The 26,776-nt window shown below is 43.2% G+C and overlaps 1 protein-coding gene and 1 long non-coding RNA gene across 4 annotated transcripts in view; one reads left to right on the top strand and one right to left on the bottom strand.

The window, feature by feature from the left end:
* LOC118338543 overlaps nucleotides 1-10,286 on the top strand; it is an 18,090-nt gene extending 7,804 nt beyond the window's left edge. Inside the window, exons 5-7 of the long non-coding RNA XR_004797247.1 lie at nucleotides 8,585-8,645; nucleotides 10,001-10,122; nucleotides 10,197-10,286. This is a non-coding gene — a long non-coding RNA (uncharacterized LOC118338543). The remainder of the gene's footprint in view (nucleotides 1-8,584; nucleotides 8,646-10,000; nucleotides 10,123-10,196) is intronic.
* The window catches only part of kdm6ba (lysine (K)-specific demethylase 6B, a), an 88,069-nt gene continuing 68,305 nt past the window's right edge, over nucleotides 7,013-26,776 (bottom strand). For all 3 annotated transcript variants that reach the window (XM_035675855.1, XM_035675856.1, XM_035675858.1), the window contains 22 exons: nucleotides 21,880-21,966; nucleotides 19,859-19,980; nucleotides 19,112-19,235; nucleotides 18,821-18,916; nucleotides 18,389-18,671; nucleotides 18,187-18,264; nucleotides 17,793-17,963; nucleotides 17,498-17,668; nucleotides 16,723-17,289; nucleotides 12,861-16,531; nucleotides 12,519-12,645; nucleotides 12,143-12,248; nucleotides 11,785-11,990; nucleotides 11,186-11,292; nucleotides 11,026-11,094; nucleotides 10,724-10,872; nucleotides 10,488-10,602; nucleotides 10,215-10,402; nucleotides 9,986-10,127; nucleotides 9,625-9,751; nucleotides 8,772-8,942; nucleotides 7,013-8,642 (listed from right to left, as the gene is read on the bottom strand). In XM_035675855.1, coding sequence (XP_035531748.1) covers nucleotides 8,625-8,642; nucleotides 8,772-8,942; nucleotides 9,625-9,751; nucleotides 9,986-10,127; nucleotides 10,215-10,402; nucleotides 10,488-10,602; nucleotides 10,724-10,872; nucleotides 11,026-11,094; nucleotides 11,186-11,292; nucleotides 11,785-11,990; nucleotides 12,143-12,248; nucleotides 12,519-12,645; nucleotides 12,861-16,531; nucleotides 16,723-17,289; nucleotides 17,498-17,668; nucleotides 17,793-17,963; nucleotides 18,187-18,264; nucleotides 18,389-18,671; nucleotides 18,821-18,916; nucleotides 19,112-19,230 — 6,681 coding nt within the window. In that variant the 5' untranslated portion in view covers nucleotides 19,231-19,235; nucleotides 19,859-19,980; nucleotides 21,880-21,966 and the 3' untranslated portion in view covers nucleotides 7,013-8,624. The remainder of the gene's footprint in view (nucleotides 8,643-8,771; nucleotides 8,943-9,624; nucleotides 9,752-9,985; nucleotides 10,128-10,214; nucleotides 10,403-10,487; nucleotides 10,603-10,723; nucleotides 10,873-11,025; nucleotides 11,095-11,185; nucleotides 11,293-11,784; nucleotides 11,991-12,142; nucleotides 12,249-12,518; nucleotides 12,646-12,860; nucleotides 16,532-16,722; nucleotides 17,290-17,497; nucleotides 17,669-17,792; nucleotides 17,964-18,186; nucleotides 18,265-18,388; nucleotides 18,672-18,820; nucleotides 18,917-19,111; nucleotides 19,236-19,858; nucleotides 19,981-21,879; nucleotides 21,967-26,776) is intronic.

Below are 26,776 nucleotides of genomic sequence, written 5' to 3'. Positions count from 1 at the left end.
TTTCCCCCCCCCCCCCCATCTGACAGAATCCACAGTGTTGTCTCTCCTTCCCTCCCTCCCTCCTCCCGCTCTCCTTGCATCCATCCCACTCTCTCTCCACCCACCAGGCTTATCACCCCCCTGCCTTTCTCCAACATCTCCTCTTGGCACATGCATTCCACCTCTCATATCCAGGACATGTTACACCCCCCTTTAACCCTGTCCCTGCTGCAGTGGGGGCTGGGTGTGTGGGTGTGTATGTTGGGGGTCAGAGCAAGGCTGATAAGTTGAGGTTCAGGAGAGCAGAAAATGAGGGGGAAGGGCGGCAGAGACAGACTGGTGTGTTACGAGTTAGTAGAGAGGAGGTACCATGGTGCTGAATACATTATTCAGGTTGTTTATTTTGTTAGGTTTGGATGTATAAGAGTCTAAAAGTGTTGAAAAAACTGGAACAGGATTAATTTTTACAGAAATCTTCGTAAGAGTTGTTCAGTTCAGCTACATACGGAATTCAAGGATTATTGACTGACAAAATGAAAAGTATTATAATTAACAGTTGCATATTTTTTAATCCCATTAACCTGCAGGAAGCCTTGGATTATCCTCTTTATATCTATGATCACTATCTACTAGAAACCTCTAAACTTCATCTTTTTGCTTTGGAAGAACAGCTCCCTCTTCCTGTTACATGGTGTAGAGGCCCAAAGTGTAGTAAGTAGTTTGCTGTGCATCAGCGAGAGGGCAGTTCTCCTCTGTACATGTACGTTTTGCTTGTTCTTACTTACTTAAATACAGATTTGACTAAGGACTGAACTTCATGCTACCATTATGTAGTCAAATATGAAAATCTCTCTTAGAGTGATAGACAATCATCTTAGTTTTCACTGTGAAATAATCCAGTAGATTTTGCAGGATGCCTCACCCAACGAACCAATGTATGCAGAGGCTGCTGGTCTTTTCAGCAACAGTCTTATTTGTTTCCAGTAAATATAAGAATGTACTAAATTTTTTGAACTTAGTTTTGGAAAGCCTTTAGTTTGGTTTTGGTGTCAATTATTTTTATATTACTTTATGCTGTTGGATAGCTTACATCACTTTATTAGTTGATTTTTATTTTATATTACAAATCTGAATCTGCAAAGTAACTACTATCTAGTAACTAAAGCTATCGAATGAATGTAGTCAAAGTGAAGTCTCTAACAACAATATCCTGCTCCTCTTTACAAGACAGAGTCAGCTTCAGGACTTCAGTAATGATTTTAGTAGCAGTTAGTTGTGGACTAAGACACGAGTGAGACAAACAACAAAACAACAAATGAACTTGTTGAAGTTCCCTAGCTCTACAAGACTCATTGTTAGCTTATGTGTAAAAATGTAAAAACACCAACTCATACATGGGAGTAATGTTACGTTTGTGAATACGGTTACTAAAATAAGTTTCAGTGGCAGCAACATTACTGAAAGATATAACGTAGCGATTGCTACATGAGCTCTATCACTGCAACAGAGTGCATTATTTTGTCATTTTCAGTGGTGTAATGTGAAAACGTGCCGTGCTTGTCATCATAGAAAGAGATCATAAGGTTGTGGTGTTTTTGCAACTTTAGCGAAGAGGATTGTGGTGTTTGTAACTTCAGAAATATCTCCTTACTGTAGATACACCTCACTCACAGGATGCTGTGTCTGTGCCTGTGTAGTGCAGAGGTGGTATTTACTCAAGTATTATTACTCAAGTAAAAGTAAACAAAATGTTGGCTCTGAAATGTATTCAAAAGATAAAATTTACGTACTCAGTACTGGTATCCTCCCCCAAGAAATTTTAATATTTTACTAAAAACTTTGCATAATCAAATATTTTATTTGATTTTTTAATTTATTTATTTTACTATCATCATAGTATTTATTTAACAAACCCACACTAGTTGTAGTTATTCGCATATTTTTCACAATATACATAGCATATTTTAAAATGAATTTATTTTATCTGAGATAAAATGCTGAATGTAGGATCCAATAATTGGCCAGGCCAATAAACTGTCGGCCTTTTCTAAATATACTAAATTAACTGATGCAAAGACACATACAGTACATATACCTTTTGAATAATACTATTCATTTTATTAATTCAATGAGCTCTAAATTAGCACCTCAGGAGCTGAAGTATTTCAGTCTTGTCATGGGCGCCTGTGACCCTCGAGATCCAACGAGACCGGTGCAAGATTTTTTTCTTTTTAATGAAATAAACTCAGTTTTTTACCCCATTAACTGTAACAATACAGCTGATCGATGTGGATAACCTTGAGGATTATAGTGATGAACGTTTCACCCGACTCTGCACCGTGAGCGACACAAAAAAGGACAACTCTACATCCACACGGACCAGCAAGAGACTCCGCCAATCTGTCTCCATTCAAATTTGGACAAATCATGCTTATACTGAGGTCAGTGGCATTTTAATCTCCACAGACAATAAACTTTCCGGACTTGATGCAAGAATAGCATTCGTTGAAGTGCTACACAAGGAATTCCAGCAGTTATGCAACAGCTTGGAATTCAGTCAGGAACAATTAGCCACACTAACCAAAGAAAACAAATCCCTCAAACACTCGGTCACTTCTCTCACAACACAGCTTTACCATACTGATCTACAGTCTGTAGTATGAGAGACAACCTTGTTTTTCCCGACATCCCAGAGCAAACTCATGACGAAAACCCAGAACAGTTGAAACTAAGGGTTCATCACTCCTACTCCCTTATCGACTTCTTAATCAGCAACTCAGTAATTTCCAACATATCAGAAATTCTTATACACCCCATTACTATTAGCGATCATGCTCCCGTCTCCCTCACCTGAAATATTAACCAGTCTCGCAAACCATACAACAGATGGCGATTTAATACATCCTTGCTCGATCACCCTGACTTTGACAATAAGAGAGTGGGCTTTCTTCCTAGAAATAAATGATTCACAAGAAATAGCACCATCACTACTTTGGGAAAAAGGGAAAGCGGTATTAGGAGGGCAAAAATAATGGAAAATCATACCCCCGCACACAAGAAAAAGACACTGACCAGGAAAGATACTTAAAACAAAAGATTGAAGAACTATAAAAACAAGTGCAAATAACCCAACAGCACAGATCCAGAATGATTTACGGAAATACAAATTACAACACACGACATTGTTGTCTTTACACTGACATTAAATAAATCATTAGCAAAACATAAAAGAAACATTATGTAAATAATGTGTATATTATGACTTTGACAATTGACAAATGTGTACATTATTTACTGTAAATTCTGAGAATTTCTCCAGATTAAATCCTCCATTCAGACTAAAATTAACATTAAATCAACTGACTTAAATCTCCCACCACTGACATCAGAATTGATTAACATTACTACAAGAAAAAAACAACTTTTCTAAATTTATAAGACAATTTCCAATTCCGACCAAACAATATCCATCCCTTGAGAAAAATAGGAACAAGATTTCATCCCACATCACCCCTGGGACTGACTTCTGGATCCAAATCTGCAAAAAACCTCTACATTCTGACATTTATCTATACTGCACAAAAATGCTGCCACATCCCACTATCCGCCGCACTCTGCTTACTGGGAGACATCTGGAACATAAACGTAGACAACACGTCCATTTACAGAATACTCTTCATAGCCCCAACTAACCATCGCCAAGAAAACTAACCTCATGAACTGGAAATCAAGGAACCCAATCAATATCAGACTGTGAAAAAAATGTATTAATTGAATACATATCAATGGAAAAATGACAAAAAAAACCAAACTGTTAACTTAGAGATCCCCGCTTGTCTCCTGCTGTGGCTTCTAGCTGTATTGCTGGGGGGGGCTGGGTGGTGGGCGCCTATTGCTCTCCTCTCTCGTGGCCTGCCCTCCTCACTGTCCTATTTGAAATACAAGAAAATGTAAAGTATTGGAATGATTATTATATTACTTCATATAGTTTGATGACCATAATATGTTGCCGTTCTACTTTACTTATTTAGTTATTTAATATTTATCTTTACATGATACAATTATTAGCATTATAATATTAATATTAACACATTGTATATAAACAATTTGTTTGTGTTATTCATCTTGTCCGTACCCCACAGACACTCACATTGCCCACACTGACCCTGTGGTTGATTACAATGTTGTAGTTTTGTCTTGTTGTATGTTGTTTGTATGTGTATTCAATTTGATGCCGCATAATGTTGTGAAGCCAAGCAAGAGACGTCAGTCTGCACTGTTTACAATGTATGATGAAATATGTGTGCACTATCAGGAGATGTGATTTAGATAACAGCTTGGATACTTTAGAATACAGGATTACAAAAGGGCGATGAAGTAAGAAGAACAAAGATGTTGAGGAAGGCAGTAATCAGTTAAATGATAAGAAAAGATCAGAGCATAAGCTCAATAATTAGCCTCGTCTGATCCTGATTTCTACCCTTGTCCCTTTTCTTTGAGCTTGCAGTGTTTGTTTACTTCCAGGCCTTCTTTGGGCCCTTATTTTGTTTTTACAGTATGTAGAAGATGGAGGTCTAAAATAAAAGTAATTTGATGTCTTCATGCAGCATGATGGTTAACATAAAGTGTGATTCTCAGTGACATCTTGGTATATAGACGTGTCTTTGATTTAGGGGTGTTATGTCACTGTCGTCAAGAGTTCACATGAGCTCTCCTTTGGGAAACTTGTCATCACAGATGAAATACTTAATCTTTCCTCTCATGCTCAACAAGAGCAACATAAACAAACTTCAAAGTGTTGTCCATCATGATTGCACCATGTAGTGGTGATTGGTCTGAGCAAAGAGTGTTCAGCCTCTCATCACCTGACTGCAGCGGGGTAGACGGACGGACGGAGGTGGTCTTCCTGTGTGGTTTGAGGCAGGATTTCCTTCAGTAATGCTCTCTCTCTCTCTGCCGGCTCTGTGGCCCCTAACTTGACCCGCGGGCACGCTGACCTGCCAGTGCTCTCTCTCTCTTCCTGGTACCACTGGCTCAATAACTGATCCCAAGGCAGACCTCAGAAAGTACACAAGAAGAAACGTGTAAGGTTATTCTGTGCAGTTTCACAAAGGTTTCTTTCACTGTCATCTCAAACAATATTTCAAACATTTATAATTTATAAAGATTTATTTTCTTTCCATACAGAAAGATTAGCTTTCTTTTCTTTCAGTTTAAAAAAAACATTGACAGTGTTGTAAGAAGAAAACATGAACGCTTTAAATGATAAAACATATTTTTATTGGCTGCATGTGTTTTACTTAAATATATTCATAACACATGAAATATGCACTTAATATAAATATTTCCATCTACATAAATTATAATTAATTAAATTTGCTTTCCACTAAACATTTTAAAGACAATGGAGTTGGCATGGCTTCTCTGATGTGTAGTTACTTGACAAATTTGGATACTATAGTTCTTTTCCATATGAGCCCCTTTCATTCAGGAATCGTGTCTTTGTGCCAGCTCAAAATGTAAAGAGCATATCTGACAAACTTTGCTTGTTTGTTTTTTCTTTGTAAGAAAATACAAGCTAAAGCTGAATAAAACATGCTATATGAAAACAGGAAGAAGTAAACCATCGAGGCTGTTTGTTTGTTTATAGTAATAGTTTTATACAGTTTTATCCAACCCTATTTTTTCCATACATCCAGATACAGATTAACTGAACTGTTTGGTGTTTTGTAGTGTAGAAGACATCTGCATGGTCATATTTCTTTCTCTGACTTTTCTGCACTTAATTACGATTTTTTTATTAATTACACTCCCTCATTCTGTCAAATGCAGGTACATTATATGGGAGTATGGAAGCTGTTGGGAAACATAGTTTACACTCGGGGGTGTAAGTAGTGGTTAGTCACAAATGTGACCATGAAAGTGACGTTAAAATGTTGGTTACTTTTTGTGTATGAGGTTTAAAAGTGTTATTTGACTCCGTTGAATTCTCAGTGAGGAAACTAAAGTCTGGGCAGTCCTTTAACTGCCCCCTGCTATTTCCTGCTTTGCTACTGTGAGTTTTTGCTGCTAGTACAATCTCCTTCCTTAGTTTATCCTGGATGCTGATGTCTAAATGGAAACTACTATCAACTTCAGCCTTATTTTTTCACACGCATTTCTAACAATAGCAGTCAAGTTGAGGACGTGAATGACAAAGCTGTGCCAAACATTTGTCATAGCTGAGGCATATGACTTGTTGTAGGTGTGGACTGTAAATGGATTTAAAGTGGACGCTTTTGTTGGCACTGAGTTTGCTACAAAAGGTGGGAAGTGATACAAAAAAAAGAAAAGATATTTCTAGTTCAGAAACAAATGGATTTAACAGAATTTGACAGTTTTAGATGTTGAAGTGTAAAGTCTTGTATGTAGTTTATTTCAGTCCTTAACATTTCATCAGGTAAACGCAGGAGTCTGAAACATTCGAGGCTTCACGTTGAGGGATGCATACAGACTACTGAAGGCTGGTGTAGTAATGTGACAGGGAACATTTGATGTAAGGGTATATGGTCCTAATAGGGTTAGGCAACTTATCAGTGTATACTGAGACCATTTGAAATTGTCAACTGTCTGATTTTGCCGTACTGTTTATACCATGGTAAGCTGTCCCATTCGTTTCTCCAGCTTTATTAGGTAATTGTGTGCAAATTAATGAGAAGAACTGTTTTTGTTGATATTGAATTTTTACATTTTTGCTTTAATGTGACAAGGTACTTTGATTTGCCAACTACAGATATTCCTGTTTGGTTAGTTTATCTACAAACATGTACACTGTATATGTAGAATGAGAGCAGTTAGACTTTGCTCTTGCCTTACATGGTGTGAGGACAGAGAGAAGCTGAGTTCAGTCTAACTTTGATGATCAAGCCAACAAACTATTATATCCAACCTGCTTGCTGTATTATGAGAAATGCTGACTCTCTTATTCATATGTTGCTAGCAGAAGTGATGTGACCAAGCAACTCAATTGGAAAAAAAATCAGACAGGTCCTTGTAAGTTCTGGATTTATCAAAAAGCGTTTATTAATAGTCATAGTAATGTCACACAAATTCACAAGTGTTTAAGACATGTCTGGCTCAGTTTGGTGTGTGTGTCTGCAAGTATGTCTGTGTGAATTCTCTAAACAGTGCAGTTATAAATAAATGACCACAAAGAGAAGGAAAAGGGTAAGGTAATATTGCAACAGGAAAAATAGAATTCTCATTTTAAGAAGACAAACAGAAAAAGAAAGGTTGTTCAAAGAGAACATTTAGCACCATCTATCCCGTTATCATGTTCAACAGATATCATAAAATCATTAAAATCTCGTCTAAAAGCCCCCTACATGATAAAAAAATTTAACATTTCTCAAAACACTTTGGAAAAAGTCATTTAGTTTTTTCCTTAATGAGCATACAAACACAGCATTCCATTAGTCATCTTCTCTACGTGAGCAGTGTGCCTATCGTCTACAGGAAAGGTGGCGTTATATTCAAGATAAAGATATCATTTAATATATATCAGGAGAAAAAGGCAGGAGTTGAGAGGCAAGCACCAACAAAAACAGCAGCCTCCACTCCTGTGGACACACAACCCCCACATTTCAGTTCTTACAGAGCAATCGGTCACTATAAAAAATAAGGGAAAAAAAACGCAAACTTGTACAACCCTATTAAAAAAGGGAGAACATTGATATCCAATAAATAGAGGAAACATTTTAAATTAAATGTACAATGCCAAAAAAAAAAAACCAGGAAATACTAATTCTGCATATTGGAACAAAACAATCAGAGGTACAACACACAAACACCAGATGACAATGATTTTTTTCTTTTTTTAAAGAGATAGTTCATACAGAGATGGTTGAAATGAACAAAAAGACCTGATGAGTGTCAACTGAATATTAATCTCCAGAGAAAATAAAAGTTTAATTCATACAAACACAAGATTTACAACACATACAAGAATCTTAAAGACAAAATGAATTCCCCCCAAAAACAACCAAAGTCATTAAAACCCGTATGTTTTGAAGCATTCCAAACATTTGTATTTTTTAAAATTCTTAATGCTTTAGAAAAATGTTCATATCTCTATTATTAGTATTTTTCATTTTCTCTCTTTTCTAAATACAAGGCCAATGTGGTATATATCTAGGCTGATCTAGTTTAGAAAAAACAAAACAATAAATTATTTTAAAAAAGACAGCACCCCACAAAAATTGCAAACAGCATGTACAAATTTCAGTATTCAAGACGACAACAGAAAAAAGTTCTCTCTGGTACTGACAGAAACACGCCATTGAAACCATCAACTACCCTCCATAGTTTCTTCAATGGCAGCACCAACTGCCCCCTGGTTCTCAACTTCACTGTTGCCAGGGTTTCTGGTTGAAAGCACCATCTGAGAGTAAACTGGTATGTTATTGGCGGCTTGGTATTTCTTTTTGTAAACAGTAATGATGAGTAAACGTATTCAACTGGCTGTTCGGCAAGTATTAGCAGTAGTAGTAGTAGCAAAAATGATCTTAAATAATGAAAGGTAAGTTGAAAACCAAAGTGAAACTGTGTCTTTTGTCCTGGCTTGCAGGAGTTTTGGTTATGGCTGAGGAGACGAAGGAGGAGCTCTGTCACCGGGAGGAGGAGGCCTGGTGAGACAAGACACACAAAAGAAACTATTAATGTAATAGTACTTTTTAGTCGTTTTATATCAGGTCAAATGAACGGCACAACAGGCAAGAGCCTCAGAAAGCAGGAGGATGTGCGCGTGTACTTACCAGGTTGAAGGAGTCATATGTGTTCATGAGCTCCTCTGTGCGGTACTGCTCCAGCACCACTACGTTGTTCAGGTTTGGGCTACGCTGACGTGCGCAGTCCTCACAGTGAACCACATATGTCTTCCTGCTGTTGCTCTCACTTGTCACAAACAACAGATTGAACACCTCCACCTGTGACAGGAGACAAAAGAATAAGAAACAGAGGGAAATGATTTAAGTGATATCTTGAAAAGGTTTTGACTTGAGCAAATTGCCTGTTCTGCTTTTGATCATTTGTGACCACCACTAGCGTAGTCTAAAATAACAGCCCTGTATCCTACCATGGTAGTCATTTTGGAGGCTGTAGTTTGTGGTGTTGTTGAATGGTATTGCATTGTACTTGGGTCTCTCTAATTATCAATGAGTAGACTAAATATCAGAAATACATTGCAATACAATTAAAACACAAAACTACAGCCACCAACATGTTTTTTTACTCTAAAAACCTTAATGAAGGTTGGATTTATTGCAGGATTGTTATATTCGACTGCATTATTTTAGCCATAAACTCTAATGTGTATCGACGGAGCATAGTTAGTGGCTTTTCTTAAAATTTTATCTTGTGTACTCTCTACGTCTAAAGACACACCCTGTATGGAAAAACACCACAGGTTGCCAGTTTATTGGCTACAGAGTAACCAATGTGGTTTCATAAATGTAGTTCACCTTCATTAACAAATGGGGTGCAGAAAATGTTCAACAGACTCCATGACAATACAGTCATCAACATTTCTAGCTCCCTGAATGTTAGATCTGTTTCAACTATGTGTTCGTCCATGATGAGAGTTTCATGTTTAGAGTGACTGTTACTCACGTCACACTCGTTGCAGTAGTAGGCGGGCTCGTCCTTGACCCGACTCTGATAGGAAAGCTTCTTGCCTTCAGCCACTAGTTGGTCCCGCAGGATCTGGATGTGCTTTATGGACTGCAGCAGGCAGTGTCTGGCAGAAAGATAGATACCAACGTTAGGATTAAATCGTCAACTGTTTAGGATTTGTTTTCTGTTTACACTGTTATGTACTTAAAAATGCAATTTAATGGAACAGTCCTGCAATAAATCCTGCTGTAGTGCAGTTTTGTCACCTTGATGGAGGTAAGAGTTATTGCAGGGCTGTTCATTAGTTTGAGCTAGGTGTAAGTAATTAACAGGCAGAGTGTAGTTTGTCTCTACTCACTTAATCATCTTGTAGGTGTCTGGGTCAGTGATCTTTACAGTACGGGCCACGTTCCAGGACACATGAATCATGGGGACGATGGATTTGACCTTCTTGACTTCGTTCCACTCAAACCTCTCCATGGCCAGCTGGTACTGGTAAGCTGCAGATACACATAAAACACCAACTTACTAAATGTTGTTACTGTTGTTGAAGTAATCTGCGTCACTAGAGAGGGTGCACTCCTTACCACTGAGAGGTCCGACGTTCCAGGCGATGTTGTTGCACCAGCCAACAGCCTGAACCCAGTGAACAGTTCCAGCGTTGATCCACACCAGGTCTCCAGGACGCTGGATGAAGCGGTACACAGGGATGTTGGCTTTGTACAGGTCCTCCAACACTGGCCACCAAGACCCTGTAAGGTAGTCCACTCCATGCCTGAGCACATAAGAGGAAAAAGTTGTGTTAGAGCGAAAACCTCTGTAAATGATGTAAACTGAGTGATATAAGCTTGTCTACTCACTTTTCACAGAAGTCACTGATGGCGTGCCAGTAGTTCTCATGGACAGAGAACCACTCACAGTCTCCAGGGCCGATGTTGATATTCACAGAGCAAAAGTTATTGTTCTCCTGGTGACCTGTTGAATAAGGACAGAATATCTCCAATCATATACATTGGTATTACATAGTAATTTGCGTATAGTTGTTGAACTAAAGGTGTCTTCCACCCATTACAGGCAGAAAGTCAGTATCCCTTACCTGGTGTTCGGCTCCCTGGAACCTTCATGTAGAGCTGGACAGTGTTCATGCCCAGGATGGTGTGTCCAACGTGGCTCAGCATGTTTCCACTGGATGCTACACGCATAAATGCTGGCAGCTTCTGCAACTCCTGAAGCTGGGGCTTCCACCTGAGCACAAACAGCAGGTTAGAAGTTTGGCTTTAATAATGTCGGTGGATTAGCTGCAGTGAATATGTAGAAATGAGTACAAAGGTCCTTCTGATACAATCATGCTGCAGTACTCAGTCATGACCACTAGAGACCACCATCTATATTGCTCACCTTTTGGGATCTGAGAGATCAATGTTAGTGCCAAATTTAATTATCTTCCCCACTGGTTTCTGCTCAGCACTGAGGAAAAGGAAAATACAGAGCATTAACACAAATCACAAAACACTTCAGTGTCTTAATAAACCGTTTGCTCTTGTAACATCAGCTTTACCTGCTACTTTCTTTAGAGCTGTCTTTGATGGGAGTGTCAGAACTAATGGATGGCTTCTTCTCCTTCTCATCATCTTCTTCATCTTCCTCATCACTGCCTTTCTCCTCCTGAAGACAACAACAACAACATGTTTATCACCTGGATTGCAACGCAGAAATGTTGAAGTCCAGACCCCTCTACTTGATAAAACCATTAAACTGAAATACAGTGTATGACAGTGGTTCCCAACCTTTTTCCTAGAGGCTCATTTTCTATCATTTAAGTGAACTGATAAGTCCTGACTAAGTGATGTATTTTGTGGATATTTCATATTCAAAACTGTACAATGAACCCAAATAGTGAACTCAGTAACTGCAGGAAGTTTGTGTAAAAGGAGTGATTTTGAGCTGATGTTTTCCTGTCCCTGGTGCTTTGCCATTGTTCTATTAGACAATTTATTTTCTTTACAGAAGTGAACAAAATGCTGAGATATCGGCCTACTGTGTATATTTTTTGTTTGTTTTCTTACACCCCTTTAAATAATGAAGGCCTCCCGACCCCCAGGTTGGGAACCCCTGTATCAGACTGGAGAAACAGTGACAGCAGTCGAACACGTTTACCTGCAGACTCTCCTGGAAGCTGGAGGCCTGGTACTGGGCGTACTTGGCGATGGTGGTGTGCGAGCGGCTGCTCTCACAGGGCCACGTCTGACCGGTCCCACTGGGGTCCCAGTTCTCATCAGCAGGCTGCTGCACCTGTGTCCTAACCTCCACCGCCTGCTCTGCGTTGGCTTCCACCAGTGACTTTGTAGAAAACAGTCCCAGGTCTAGAATAAAACGAGGGGAAACATTAGGCACATACTTTTGAGATAGGTATATAGTACCCAATTGCTTAGACTGTAGAACAGCAGTGATGATGCAAATACAGAAAGTATTGCATATAAAGAAAATGAATGTGTTACAGGGACTGTACACTTACTGAGTCGTAGAGATCCAGCCAGGCCTCTGATGACAGTAACAGGATTCTTGGGATCTGTACAGAACTGCAGCAGCACAGGGGAGAAGGCGTCCCTCTTGCTCTCCAACTACACAGAATAAAAATCACAACGGTGCACATTAACACAAACTGTTGAGCTCATTTGTCTTGAGGCACAATGAATAACCACAAGAGGGCAGCACAGGCTGTACACTCTGTGTACACTACATAATAAGCCAATTTGTTCTGTTGCTTTGAAGAATGTATTATTTGTGCTTTCTCATTAAACATTCAGATTGGTTGATTTGTGTGTCAAATGATACAGCAAATACTGAAAGAAAGATAGTATATGTAGCAAATGTAGTGGACAGTGACGTACATAGATGCTGGGTGTAGGAGGGTTGAGTTTCTCTCTAGGAATGGGTTCATCTGCACTCATGATGGGCTTGACAGAGAAGGCTGGGAGCAAAAAAGATTCTCTGAACTTCCCTTTCACTCTGGAACTCCTAGAACAGGAAAGAGAACATGTTGACAGATGCAAACATGAACGTACAAAACAGATTCATTTTTCTTGGCTCAACATAACTGCCTTTTAAAATGCTTCTACGTTGGTCATAGTAATACACGAGAGGTAATTTAAACTGTAGTTTTAGGAAAATATCAATGAATCCCTGAGATATACAAAAAAAAAGTGTGATAAAGTCATCGACAGTGCACTTACTTGCAGGACCTGATGATTTCACTGGCAGTGTTCTTGATGCTGATTTCCTCCAGTGGGATCCTCTTTTCCTCCACCTCAGAGGCGATAAATGTCTCCCTGTCCCCGCTCTCCACTTTGATCAGGCGAATCTTCAGCTCCTTGGGTGGCCCATCTGACAGTGCCTTTAGTTTCAAGAAGTCTGTTGAGCCCAATGAAGAACCAGATTCAGAGCCTTTTTTGTGCTTCGAAGAACATTCTGCATGCTCCTCTTCACTAGTGGAGCTGGCACTGGACGCCTCCTTGCGTTTCTTTTTATCTGAGTCATAATGACTGCGATTCTTCTCAGACCCCTCCTTGCGCTGGAGGTTGAGGTCACCGAGAATTCTGCGATCCTTCTTCTCCTTATGGCTCTTGCCATCCTTGTGCCGCTTGTGGCTGGAGCTGGAATGAGTGGAAGATGAGGATGAGGTTGATGATGAGGATGAGGATGATGAAGAAGAGAAGACCATTTCCTCTCTCTTTTCTCTATGCTTCTTTTCTTTCCTGTCTTCATGCTTCCTGCTGCTACTGTGGCTGTGACCGTGCTTTCTCTTCTTCTCTTTCTCCCTCTCTCTCTCCCTCTCTCTGTCTCTGTGTCTGTCTTTCTCTCTGTGTTCCTTTACTTTCTCAGGTTTGTGTCTGTCCACTATGCCATGGCTGTCAAGATTATCAAGGGAGTTCTTGTTAGGAAGTGACTGTCGACTAAGCATGACCTCGCAGCTCTTGCCCAGTTCTGCCAGAGATGACTCAGAGATGGTCGTCAGCAGTTGCTCCTCCTTGACCACTTTAATGGGATTTGTGGTAGAAATACTCTCCTTTTTGGTAGAGTTCATTCTTTCCTCTGTTTCTCCATCATCTCCCCAGACATCATAGTCCTCTATTTTCAGTTTCTTGTCCTCTAGCAGAGGAGGAGAGGACTTGAGAGGTGGGAGAGCTGGACTGAATGGTGGATTGGTTGAATCTGACGTGGGAGAGCTGCCTTGCTGCTGGCGGCAGATGTCAGGGCCCAGTGACAGCGAAGAGGAATATTTGACGCCAAGCAGCGCTGATGGAGGGGGTCTCCCAAAGGGTCCACCACGGTAGGCATACTTCTGGCTCTCCAGGACTGTTGCAAGAGATCTGAACATGCTGTTTACACCTGTTTGGTGGAGGTGGGGTCTTTGGGGTGGTGGAGAACAAGATGGGGTCTCAGAATCGTCTTCATCGTCCTCCTCATCAGCCTCACTTTTAGTCTGCTCAGGGAGGCCATAAAGTTTAGCCAGGTCACTGTGGCGGTAATTGGTGTTCCCTACTCCCATTCCGATGTCCATTGACTGTTTAGGGTTGAGAGGGACGATTGGAGAGGGTTTAAGGTAGTCTTCATCCTCCTCGTTGAGAGAAGATGTTCGGCTGCATGGGGATGCCAGAGAGCCTTGGCGACTGAGCACAGGAGGGCTAGCATGTGGATTGGATCCAAAGTCTTCCTGGTTGGGCTTTGTTGCTGGAATGAGGTCTGGGGCACACAGGTAGCTCTTGATGGGCTGGTCACTAGGAGAAAAGCCAGTCTTTTCACTGTTATACATCTCCTCTTCCTTTTTGATAGATTCATCCAGCATGGCCATGATATTAGCCAGACCATCACGGAGCAGTGTGGACATCTCGGCGGGCTCCTCCTCAAACTGAGCACTGTCAGAGTCAGCGCCACAGCTGCTGGCATTTTCCAAGCCACTTCCTGTCACCTGCTTGTTGAGGATTCCCCTTGTGGAGCTGGAGGTGGAGGATAAAGTTGGTGGTGGAAGGTTTTCTCTGGGAAAAGCCTGATACAGTTTGGGGGGCTCTCTAAGTGCCAAGGTAGGGAGAGAGTGTTGGCTGCTGTCTCTCTCCCTGGCTGAGTCTTTGGATTGGTTGGGTGCGGCTTGCATTGCCGGGGGCTTGTTGGGGTATACCGACTGATTCATCCCTGAGGTACTGTGTGTCGATGAGGGACTGAAAGTCGTTCCACCATTGTTGCCCCACATCTCCCTCTGCCTCTGCTTTTCTCTGGCGTACTCAGTCTGAGGTGTTAGAGGGGGCGGACGCAGCCTTTCTACAGGAGTAGTAGTAGTGGGTGTCTGGCCTGGTGGACAGGGAAGTATGCCACCACGGCTTAGCCAGGGGTAAGGGGGCGAAGCCTGGGAGCTGGGGGGTGGCGGACCTGAAGGAGGAGCAGTAACAGAAGAGAGGCGAGGAGGAGGTGGTGGTGTTTGGGAAGAGTTGCTGGAGAACAGTCTCTCCAGATTTTCAATAGCTCTTTTCGTTTGCTCTTTGTCTTTTGCACTACACAGTTCCTCCTCCCGCTTTCGTTCCATCCTCTTTTTCTCCTCCTCTCTCCTCTCCAACTCTCTTTGTTTTTTCCTCTCTTCCTCCTGCCTCTCCAGTTCTCTCTTCTTTCTCTCCTGCTCCTGCCTCTCTGCCTCCCTCTTCTTCCTCTCCTCCTCTTGCCTCTCCCACTCTCTCCTCTTCCTTTCCCGCTCCTTCTTCTCCCCTTCTCTCTTTTTCCTGTCCTCCTCCTGCCTCTCCCATTCTCTCTTTTTCCTCTCCTCCTCCAGCCTCTCTGCTTCTCTCCTTCTCCTCTCCTCTTCTTGTTTCTTTTTTCTCTCCTGCTCCTGCCTCTCCCACTCTCTCCTTCTCTTCTCCTCCTCCTGTCTATCCAGTTCTCTCTTTTTCCTCTCCTCCTCCCTCTTTTCCAGCTCTTTCCTCTTTCTCTCCTCATCCCGCTTTTGTCTCATCTCCCATTCTTTCTTCCGCCTCTCCTCCTCTCTCATTTTCCTCTCTCGCTCCTCTCGGTCCCTCTTCTTCCTTTCCTCAGCTTGCATATGACCCTCTAGCTCTGCATCAAGCTTGTCTAGAGCCTCTTCGATGGACTGAGGGCCAGAAGTCGGAGCTGGTGGACGAATCTGGGGCTGAGAGTACGCCTGTGTCGAGTCTGGCTGATGACGCAGTCTGGAGGAGAGGGCTGGATTGGATGGCTGAGGGGCAGAGTTGACAGCGGAGCGAGGAGCTGGGCAGTATGTAGTGGGAGAGCTAGGGAGAGGATTTGAAACTCTGCTTGTAATCACACTGTCCCCGGCCCTCTGGTGCCCTGAGAACAAAGATGATGATGAGGAAAATGCAGGAGGTTGCTCCAGTTCAGCCTGAGCATAGTATGCCATCTTCCCCTTCATAGGGTGGGACTTGGTGGATCCCTGTTGTTGTGGTCTGGGCAGTCCCTGTTGGTGAGGCTGGCTGGCAGTGGCAGTTTGGCCTCTCTGAAATCCTGGCTGCAGCAGGGCATCCAGCTGAGAGGTGGAGCTAGCGTTGGTGGAGGTTTGGGTGACTGGCTCTCTTCCTCTCTGCCAACTGTTATTACTGCTGCCATTGTTCACGGGGCAACCAGCAGGGGGTGATGTGGTTAGCGTGGAGACACCAGCCATAGTTCCTCTCGAGCTGCCGCTATAGCCGCCGATGGAGCAGGAGGCCTGGGATATGGGAAGATTGGGGGTGATGACAGGTGTTCGAGTGGAGTTGGTTGGTGGGAGAGGAGGGCTGACATGACGGTGATGCTGGGAGGGAGCTGGAACCTGACTATCCACGACCTGATTGTGGCTCTGCTGGCGCTGAGGTAGCAGTCCTGGAGGCCTGTAGATACCAGACTCCTGAAGAGACACATACAGAACAATTTACAATTCATTCATTTGATAATGATGACTATGTGCAGTTGGGTTAACAGTTCAACTGTAAGCCTGTTAATTAAATTAAAAACACCTGCTGCATTCGATCAAATGACCATAACTGCAGAAGAACAGACTGATACAAACGAACCATTGCATAAATGACTTGTACTCACTAGGGAGTGACTGCTGGCCCTGCTCTGGTACTTCCAGGGCTCATAGATCCCACTTTGCTGTTGCTGAGGTACTGAGGTGCTGCTGGCAGGAGGAGGTGGACCCTGGTGCCCCAGTCCTGGATGAGGCTGGAAGTGGCTGTAAGGCACACTACTGTTGCTGCTGTTGTTGTTGTTGTTGCTGCTGGTTGCAGGAGGGTTTGCTGGTGACAACTGAGCATGTAGGTGTTGATCTCTGTCTCCCCTTGTTGGGGTAGATGCAGTGTGAGAGGTAGCTTGGCTGCCACCTTGGCCCCCAATGAGAGGGCCTCTCTGGTTGTGAGGACCATGACGTTCCATGGCCTGGCAGGGTGGAGCTAGCCCCAGTTTGGAGCTGGAGCTGGGGTAGGAGGAGTGAGGGGACTGCTGGTTTACAGCCTGAGGTTGGAATGTGTCTTTCTGGAGCTGAGGAGCACATCCCTGGTTGTAGCTTCCCGGAGAGGAGTTTGGTGGAGGGGAGAGGTTTGAAGGGGTGGAAGAGACAGGAGAGGACTTTTGGGTGTAGCTGCCCATTCCTTGTTTGTTGGATTCCTGTTTAATTATATAGAACGAGCAGCAGCGGGTTAATTAGAGTAATATAACAATTATTTGCAGCACAGGAAAAATATTGTCTGTCAGGCAGCTAATAGAATCAATACATCTTTAGAGCATCACTCAATCCAATAAAGGTTTCCCATTGATTACAGTCGACAGTAAGCACTATATATCTAAGGAAGGGATATTTCCTTACTGATCGGACCTGGAACTCCTGCAATGATGGATTCTTGCGGTCCGATGTCTGCCAGGGAGTGCTGTTGTTCTTGTGAAGGGGGTTCCAAAAGGCAGGTTTTGGAGGGAGGTGGTGGGCTGACAACTGGTGCTGAGATAGCAAAGAGTGGCCAGGAAAACGCTGCAGCCCAGGATGGGGTACCTACATTAGGAGTGGGATAAATCATTAAACAAGACTGGCAAACAAAAATGCAGAAAAAAATCTAGAACTGACTTTAGATACGTTTTGGTATGACAGAAAAAATGACTTTGTTCTTGTCTGATACCTGATCCGAACTCTTTTTCCTCTTGCTGGGGCTGGGACAGTCCTCTGCAACCGGGCGAGACGACGGGTGCAGTGATGGCGGAGGAGTGTGCTGGATAACAGAGTGCTCGCCCAATGGAGGGCCCGGTCTCTTTAGCTGACCCCCTAACATCTTCCCTGGGTAGCCCCTCTGCTGAGAACAGAAAGATGAAAGGATCAGTGTTGAAGACAACTAGTGCAACTATTGCAGTGTCAGTTCAGAAACATTCCTTTGCTGAAATATTTAGCCAAAGCTCAGTGACGGCGGCTTTGAATGTCTTTCATCTGTCAGGCTGCAGCAGAAATGACAGAATAGGGATTGTTCTATGTCTATATGGATGATGAAATATGATCATAGCCAATTAGAGAGCGCTTACCTGGTGCACCTGAGCCCACATCTCATCTCCCAGCAATTGTGGACCCCGGGGAACATGCTGCTCCTGAGGACCCCCAAACTAAAAAACACAGTAAAAACAACAATAACCGTGAGTTTATTTTTCATCTAAAACAACTGTTAAGACATGGTTTAACTCTGGTGAATAAATCTGCCATGATATCACCTGTAGCATTGTTACTCACCTTCAGCAGTTGGTTGGGCCTGTTTGGGGGATGATGGGGGTTGGGGGGAGGTCCGCCGCTGCCTGCATAGCCTCCATTATGGAGACGAAGCGAGTGCTCATTGGGCAGGGGCATAACAGGATGTCCTTGAGGAGGGACGTGGGATTCATACAGCTGACCTAGTTGCTCCCATGCTCTGTGGGGAGGTGGAGGATGAAGATGATGAGGAGGGGGTCTCTGCTGCTCCCTCTGCAGACCTGGTAACACTGGCTGTGGGAGCTCAAGCTTCTCACCACGCATGGGCCTGAAGAGCCAAAAAAGACAAAAGGGTTAAACAGTATTACAACAAACAAAAAATGACACCACAAGCGTCAGTGTTTCATTTCTGTAAATTAATTACCCTCTTCTTTCTAAAATGTAGTTCTGTCACTAATGATTCTCTTCGTTTCTTACCCATTATTAAAGAATTTACTGGGATGGTTCAGTCCGCCCATAGGACCAGGAGGTAGATGGGAAAGGAGTTGGTGTTGGTTCATTCCAGACAAACACCTGAAGAGGAACACAGACAGCACACACAGTACAGTCAGATGACATTTCTTAGCAGTTTTCATACCAAGGTTATTAAGGTTGTTGATTTGAGATCTTACTTCAGTTCTATTGTAAAAAAAAACTTAAACCTACAACATTTAAGTTAACAAAGAGGTTTGTAAAAGTTTGTGTGTATGTGTTGTCATGGCTACAGACCTGGCAGGTGGCTGCCAGGCGCGGCCGCCCACGGGAGGCCATGGTCCCCGGTGGAGTCCGTCCAGAGGGAAGGAATCCCGTGTGCCACGCCCGCCAAACTGCTCTACTGCGTGATGCATCCAGCCTGTGGATGTTAGTGATACCATCATTTAGTTTGCTCACGCTTACATACAGAAAAACCCATATAGACAGAGCATAGTGAAAAGTTACATACTTAAATATTTGTATTGTATTCGTTATAAAAATGTGATTACCTGAAGCTTTTTATTGACAATCTTTACAAATAGAGGATATAATGACTGTGTGTTACTGTTCTAAAGTGCCATGATCTTTTTAATACTATAGCATCCATGATAGATTTGTGGTCAAATGGCAGACATGTCATTATGCAACAAACACTAGGGTTTGACAGATTGCCTTACAGCTACTGCACCTACAATTACTAGTTAGCCCATCAAAATGATAGGCTTTAGCTGAGGGATTCTGACCCAGAAATGTAATTATTTTAAAATGTTCTTATCTCTTCTGTAACTTATATACACATCAGTTAAAAAGAGATGGTTTTTTTTAAATGTCCCGCTTTAATTTAAACATATTTCCACATGTATTGCCACATATATTTCTATTGACAACTGGTACTAGCTTGTTTAGGGCAATGTAATAGCCATATGTACTGTATACAATATACTTACACCACAATGCCTATCATTAAATGCCATTAAACTGAATTAGAGAACTCGCACTCACCAAACTAGCGGTGTCTGTGAAGCCCTCCACTGCAGCACAGAGAGGGCCTCACTCCAACACTGAGAATAACTGTACTGTCCGACTCCTCTTGCTTTAGCACCAAGAACCCAAAAGCCTATTGGCTGCAGAGAGAGAGAGAGAGAGCCACTATGAGAACGAGCGAGACAGAGACACACTGAAAAGTCAATAAATGCCAGTGGCCTCTCCATTATGTAGGCTAGTTGGTGTGTGTTCATGTGTGTGAGCTGGAGAGCTTGCCAGCGGAGAGGGGAGGGTGTAAGAAGAATATAGGGCAGGGGAGAGCTACTGTGACTGCAGAGGCAACCTGAATTAAAGCTTTTATTTACAGCTAATTCTCATCACTGAAGCTTCCTCTGATTTAGCCCTAGTTAGGACATTCCCCCAAGCAACATTAGCATAACTTAAATTATCTTGAAGTCTCACATGAGGTGGATCATCATGACAGTCTTTGTCTGTAGCTGGCTGCTATGAGTCAGTCCAGCCTGTAGGAGGCGCCAGTAAGCCAGACAGACCAGCATAAGATTATTACTGAGGCCCAGATGGCTCAGTGGGGAGCTCACCTATGAGGACAGACCTGGGGTTACTGTAATCCTTACCATGGGCCTCCTGATAACAAGAGACAGAGGGAAGACTAAGAAGTGAGAGGCCTTGGTCACATGCCAAGTGTGTGTGTGTGTGTGTGGTGTGTGTGTTGTTTGTGTGGTGTTGGAAGCAATGCCAAGTGTGCAAGCTGCATGGTCGTGTCAGGCTTGTGCTGATTTAGTGCTTGTGAGAGAGAATAGTGGGCTCTCTTAAGTGGATGATTGTGTGTGTGTGCTGCAGCGCTCTGAAGGGTGTGTGTATAAAGTGTGTGCATGCCCGGTGGATAGACTAAGGTTTAATCTCATTACGGCAGGCGTGATGGAGAGAGAGAGGGGGGCAGCAGCGACAGACGGTCTGAACAGGATGGAAGGATAGATTAAGGAGAAAAGATGGAGATGGAGAAGAGGGAAGGGATGGAGGGAGGTGGAGTGGAGAGTAGGAACGGTGCCATGAAAACGCCCACACACCTTCCCACACACAAACACACACACCGAGACGACACAAAGGAAAGCGGTTGAGGGGGAAACACATAAAAGAAGCAGAGAGATAACTCCCTCCCCTCCCTATTTCTGAAACACCGGACACACAAACACACACACACACACAGTACAAAAGACAGAAGGTGTCAAGATACAAAGAAGTCGGTTTTTCAAAGTATCTCGATTCAAAAAGACAACAAAAGAGATCCCTGACAAAACCTGAGAGGCATGAGTTTGCACCTACACATTCACCTCTGCTCTTTAAACTGTTAAACACACACTTGTACTGAAGATGTAACAGTCTCTGTTAAATATCAGATTGAAGCTGAATTATCCTCTCCTGATTACTTCACCTTCTCACACTAATTTGGATGGCACAGTTTAAAGATGACGAGACCATCGGACTAGTATATGTGATTTCCGTCACTGTAATGTAAAAGAAGCGAGATGTTCAATTAATTGCGGCTCCAAATGTTTAAGACATGTAATGATAAAGTAATGAAGTAAGTAATGTATAATGCATTAGTTGAAGTGTAACAGACAGGCACACACACACACACACAGGTTATGATTCATTTGTCTTGCTCAGCACAGCACTCTTCCACCAGTTTTCCAGAATTAGCTCTGGTCATACGCAGTCTTCCTCCCACCAGTTCCTCTCCTCTTCCTTTCGTCCTCCCACCAACTCTGGATCTCTCTGTCTCTATTTAAAGCCCAGTTGGGGATATTTCAATTGCTGTACACTTTTAGCTTGGCAGGAGGGGTGCTATACAGTGACACACACACCACCCTCCCCTATCTCTCCCCTTCTGCCTCACAGGGATCATCATCCACCAGGCACTGCTGCTACGTGAAGATAGGCTGGTGTTAACTGTCAAGACTGCAAACGACATGCTTTAAAGACAAACTGAAACAAACACACACTCATGCTGAGCGTACCTTTTAGAGTAGCACCAAGTTATTGATTCACAGTTGTGTTAAATCTCAGCTTCGGCTGCCAATCATCTCTGTGGGGTCTCCTCAACCCTGAAAGACAGAGAAGACAAAAACATTCAAGTCAAGCTGTCATGAAAACAACATGAAGCCACGCTAAACACGATACTCAGAGTTAGGATCAAACTGCCATAAACCTAAAACCTCAAAGCATATGATATAATTCAGGGCTGAGGCTGGTGTTTGCTTTCTATATGAACTGACAACCTCTTTGTCCTGCTGTGTCTCTTTTTTGACAGCGAATCGTCACTACTCTCACCCCTCCTGGTTTCCTGACTTCTGAAGTGACGCCTGGATTCAGAACAGTGTAGAAAACTTGAAGGTGGCCCAGAGGCAAAGGGGTAAATCAGCAGGGAAGCCGGCACAATGGGAGCAAGGGGAGCTCTTGTTCACTCAACTCTTTCTTTCTCTTCTCACAGACACAATGGCGAGACTGACTGTGCAGCTTAACAGGCGAGCAGACACACAAACAAGGCTGATATCGCTCAAACAGGAAGAGCCGGGCCAGCTAAGTCAACTATCACATGTGGAAGAGTAGCGCTGTGGAAACATAGTAAAATAATAAAACACGTAGCATTATGGAGAAAGGAGAGAGGGAAGAGAGTGGCAGGGAGTTTTAAATTAGAAAAATTAAGAAAGAGAGGTACAAAGAGAAACCTAGCAAGAGACCCTGTTGTGACTGGTGAGTGCAAACGGGGACACAGTGGCGAGGTTGTAATTACCACTTTTATAGAGGGTGTGTGTTTATGTCTGTTGTGACCAAACGGTCGTCTATTCCAGTTGCTACCCTGGCTATCACATTGCTCACAGCCACTCTCCCAGCACAGTGTGAGAAACTCAGTACTCTGAAACCAGATAGTGTACACAGACGGCAGACAGTGTTACAAACCAGCTCAGGTTCTATCGGATGATACCAAAGTGATGAAATGTGGTTATACCAGCTATGAGTTAGGTCTTCAGTGCTATATGTGTATGAAGAAAACAGTGAGAGTGCCTGCGTTGGCGTGCATGTATTACGCATTTAATTTTTCGGGGAACCCCCATGACTCAGCGCCCTGGAAGAGGGCTTACCCCAAACCGCTCAACCTAAACTCCACCCTCCTGGGACACGACTTACAATCAGGTGTCCGGGGGCGTATTTCTGTGCCGTCACAAAAGTGACAACAGCAGGAATTTCTCGGACAGTGTGATGTAATTTCTGCTTCCTATGATGCGCGTCGCATTGGTTGATTGTGTGTGTTTAGATAGAAAAACAGGATGTGATGAGCTGCAGGAAAGGGGCGGGGGGGTTTCATGGCCGAGAAAAGAATCAAACCACGAGTTCAAGAGAAATGATGCGGCAAATTCTGCGAACGCGATCACTTTCACGCAAACTTTGGGTAGTTGTCTTTATAACTCCCGAGCAATCAAAAAAGTTACAATTTCTCTGATAACACAAATATTCAGCTTCACTGGCACTCTGAATGCTCAGAGTGCTAAAGTAAGATTGCTTTTTGCTTTCACTTTTACCTCAATTTAACCACAACAAACTGTAGTCTTCCTACAGCTAGTAAGCAGTAAGTGAATCTAGATTAAGTGAAAGTAATTTAAGGACTTGCGGCTCAGTGAAAGTATACATAGCTGATATATTTATCAATTATTGACAGACGATTATCAACAGATGACATAATTAACTGTTACATCCAAAATTCCCCCACAGTACATTTTGTGCAAGTGAAATCCCCCCCATCAACAGCGGACATCAAAGAGACGTTCCTGTTAACACCCTCGTTGTCATAGTTAGGCAAATTAGTTATCATGCCGGCAACGGGGGCCTAACAGGAAGTTTGGCGAAGAGACAAAGTAGTGCCAACCGTTGTCAACCACGCCAACCAAGAAGCTAGAAAAAAAAAAGGAGCTCTGTTGAATCCTCTGTGGCATCTAACAAAGAAACACACAAACAAAATAAATAAATCCACCATAATCCCACGTGACACACAAACCAAAGTCAAAAGCTTGTGGCTGTGCACGGGGAAAGCTTGCTTAGTCCCCAACATGAGCTGGAGGGCACAAATGGTTGAAATTGAGATGTTGAAATGACGTCTGCCTCTGTGCAGTAGCCTTAATTTATCCACCCTCACCCTTCCCTGCCAACCACTGGCCTGCTTCTGGTCCCCAGCCAGACAACCACACTGAGGCCATGAGAGGAAAATAGACTGGAGAGAGACAAGGGGAGCCAGTGAGGGTATACACTGCAAAAAATATCCATTGGTACAAGTGTACAAATTTTACTTTCCTTTATTGTGACACTTGAAAAACCTAAAAAAAAGTATAGTTTGTTCATTTTTCTATTTGCTTGAATAAAATTTAAAAGAATTAACATTCAATACAAGATGAATGAATTGCTGAGCTGGGGATTTGAGTTTATGCAGCAAGGTAGTGTTAATCAATATTGCCTGGGGAAAGAGCAAGTGATAGATGGGTAAGAAGACATCATACAGTGAAAGAGCTGGAGTGACCAGGCCACTGAAAACTAAAAGAAAACTAAAAGCTTGAGGGCGTAGTGGCAGCCAGCTGGAGAGTGTTACTGTCCTAGTAGTAAGTCACTGCAAAGCCTGCCTGATAAGAAATGACCAGATATGGCTGGGAGAAGTAGCAGATAACAGAAAATAGAGCGGGGGAATAGTTCTGGCAGTTTCTGGCTAAGGATGACGGAAAGGCCATGCATGGTCCTGTTCCCTCCTTCCTCTCTCTCTCTCTCTCGTTCTGTCCTCCCTCACCCTCTCTACTTCATTTGGCCATTACATAATCAGTCCCAGATAGAGATCGTGTTCTGAAGGAAACACCGTGCATTTCTCTCTCTCTCTCTCTCTCATACACACACCCACAGAAGAACAGTCAGCCCCTGCATCCGTCCTCCCCCACGTCGTTGCCAGGCTCCCTGCGCGTGTATGCGTGCGTGTTTGTTTGTGCGTGTACAAACGTCAGTGAATGCCTTTCCAAGACAGAGATGTGGGCTTACTTGATTACATCCACATCCTTACACACATGCAGAGAATCAGAGGACGCTTCCAGCCAGCACAAACGGGGCAGTGTGGGTCAGCCGAGGACACGTCGAGCAAACATTGCTCCTGTGCACAAATGCAGAAGCACCTGACCTCCGTGATGGACGATTATCTCCTGCTAGCGTCCATCTCAACAACACAGCCCTTCATCCAGGGGACAGAGTGCTGACCTAGCCCTTCACCCGGTTGCACCCAGGCAGACTACGCTCAGCAGCAGCACGCCAACCAGCCATAACAAGCCAGATAAAAGCTCTTATTTGTTTTACTTTGTCTCCTCCTGGCCTTTACATGCAATCACATCTGCTCTACATTCAGGCAATGACAGAGGTAAAGCCTGTGAAGCGCAGGGGGAGGAAGCCTGATGCTTCAAACGATGCTTCTTATTTCACCATTCGGTAGATTTGGAAAGAACAGTGAGAAGCTGTTTATTTGTGGCTGTTGGTGGCCAGCCCATCAACATGCTGGTTGGCTTGTCACCACATCTTTTTCCAGTGATTTTTACCGCTTTGGCTGCAAAGCGTTTAAGAGATTAAAACGTTGATTTCCGGACCCTCAGTGACAGACTGACGAGAAACAGTTAGTCTACATTTTCATCTGTTTGTGGAAAAAGAACAAGGAGGGGTAGTGGTGAAGGGGTGGTACAAAAACATTAAAACATGAGGCCCCTTTTGTCTCCTGCACTCACCACCCTGACATCTGAGCCTGTGACTGACAACACAACTGGGTTATTGTGGTGCATCTCTTTCTCTTTCTCACACACACACACACACACGCACACAGATCAGATTCACGTGTGTGTGTGACGTTAAACAGAAGGGGAACAGAGCTTGGAGGGGAGAGGAAGCTATCGTCACAACCACAGGAAGTAGGCCTCCCTGAGGGGTGTCAGAGAGAGAAAGAAAGGCCTTGGGGAGGGGCTTGAAGGCTGAGGCTTCCTGCTGAAAAGATATGACCCATATGTGTATTTTGTGTGTCTGCAAAAGCTTTTTGACTGTTAAAAAGTGTATTACAGGGACTGTATGTGACTAACACAAGTCTCTGCAGATGTGAAACAAGGAGAGCCGAGTCAAAACCTAGTCGGTTTCAGTCATACTCCTAAAATATACCTCAGACACACAGTCATCTTGTGTGAACAGCACGTGTGTCCAAGTCATGACTCACACAAGCCTCGTCAACAAAAACAAAACAGTCAAGTGACAAGCATTTATTTCACCATTTACTTGGTTCTGACCCTGGGTGTTAAGTTAATGTTTGTCCTCTTTTAAACTTTGTAAAAGTGAAAGACAAACATATGGTGACAGAATGAGCGTGTGTATGCTGAATAACTCCTCCTACTAGTTACTTGCGGCCGTTTCATTTTCACAGAAACTCTGTATTACAGAGAAAACTGGATTTCTTGACAGATTTTTGCGCACACTGCTGTCTGAATCGAGGTGGATGACTCAACACCTGGCATATGACTCTGAAGAAAGGAAAACTGCATGTAAATCCTGACTAACCAGAAATCCGAGAGGACGTGGGTGTCTCATTGACAACCGACAATGGCTTGCTCATTATCACTCTCGATTTCCACACTTCAGCAACCTCAAAAGCCCCCAAAACTTTCTGTTTATTCGGGTGGTTGTTTTCAATGACAAAACTACGAGAAGCTCAGGACAAGATAGAATATTACACTACCACTTGTCATAGGAAAAACAGCCTCAAAATAACTACTGCAAAAATCCCCCTCCCTTGTACTGCTCTGTCGCTCTCCTGGTGCTTCTATTCTGCATCCAGGACTAACACACACACACACACAC

Source organism: Morone saxatilis, unplaced genomic scaffold (assembly GCF_004916995.1).
Source record: "Morone saxatilis isolate NCDOM2014 unplaced genomic scaffold, NCSU_SB_2.0 Contig4, whole genome shotgun sequence".
NCBI lineage: Eukaryota > Metazoa > Chordata > Actinopteri > Moronidae > Morone > Morone saxatilis.
The sequence above is the reverse complement of the archived record's forward strand: the minus strand, read 5'-3'. Positions and strand labels throughout refer to the sequence as shown.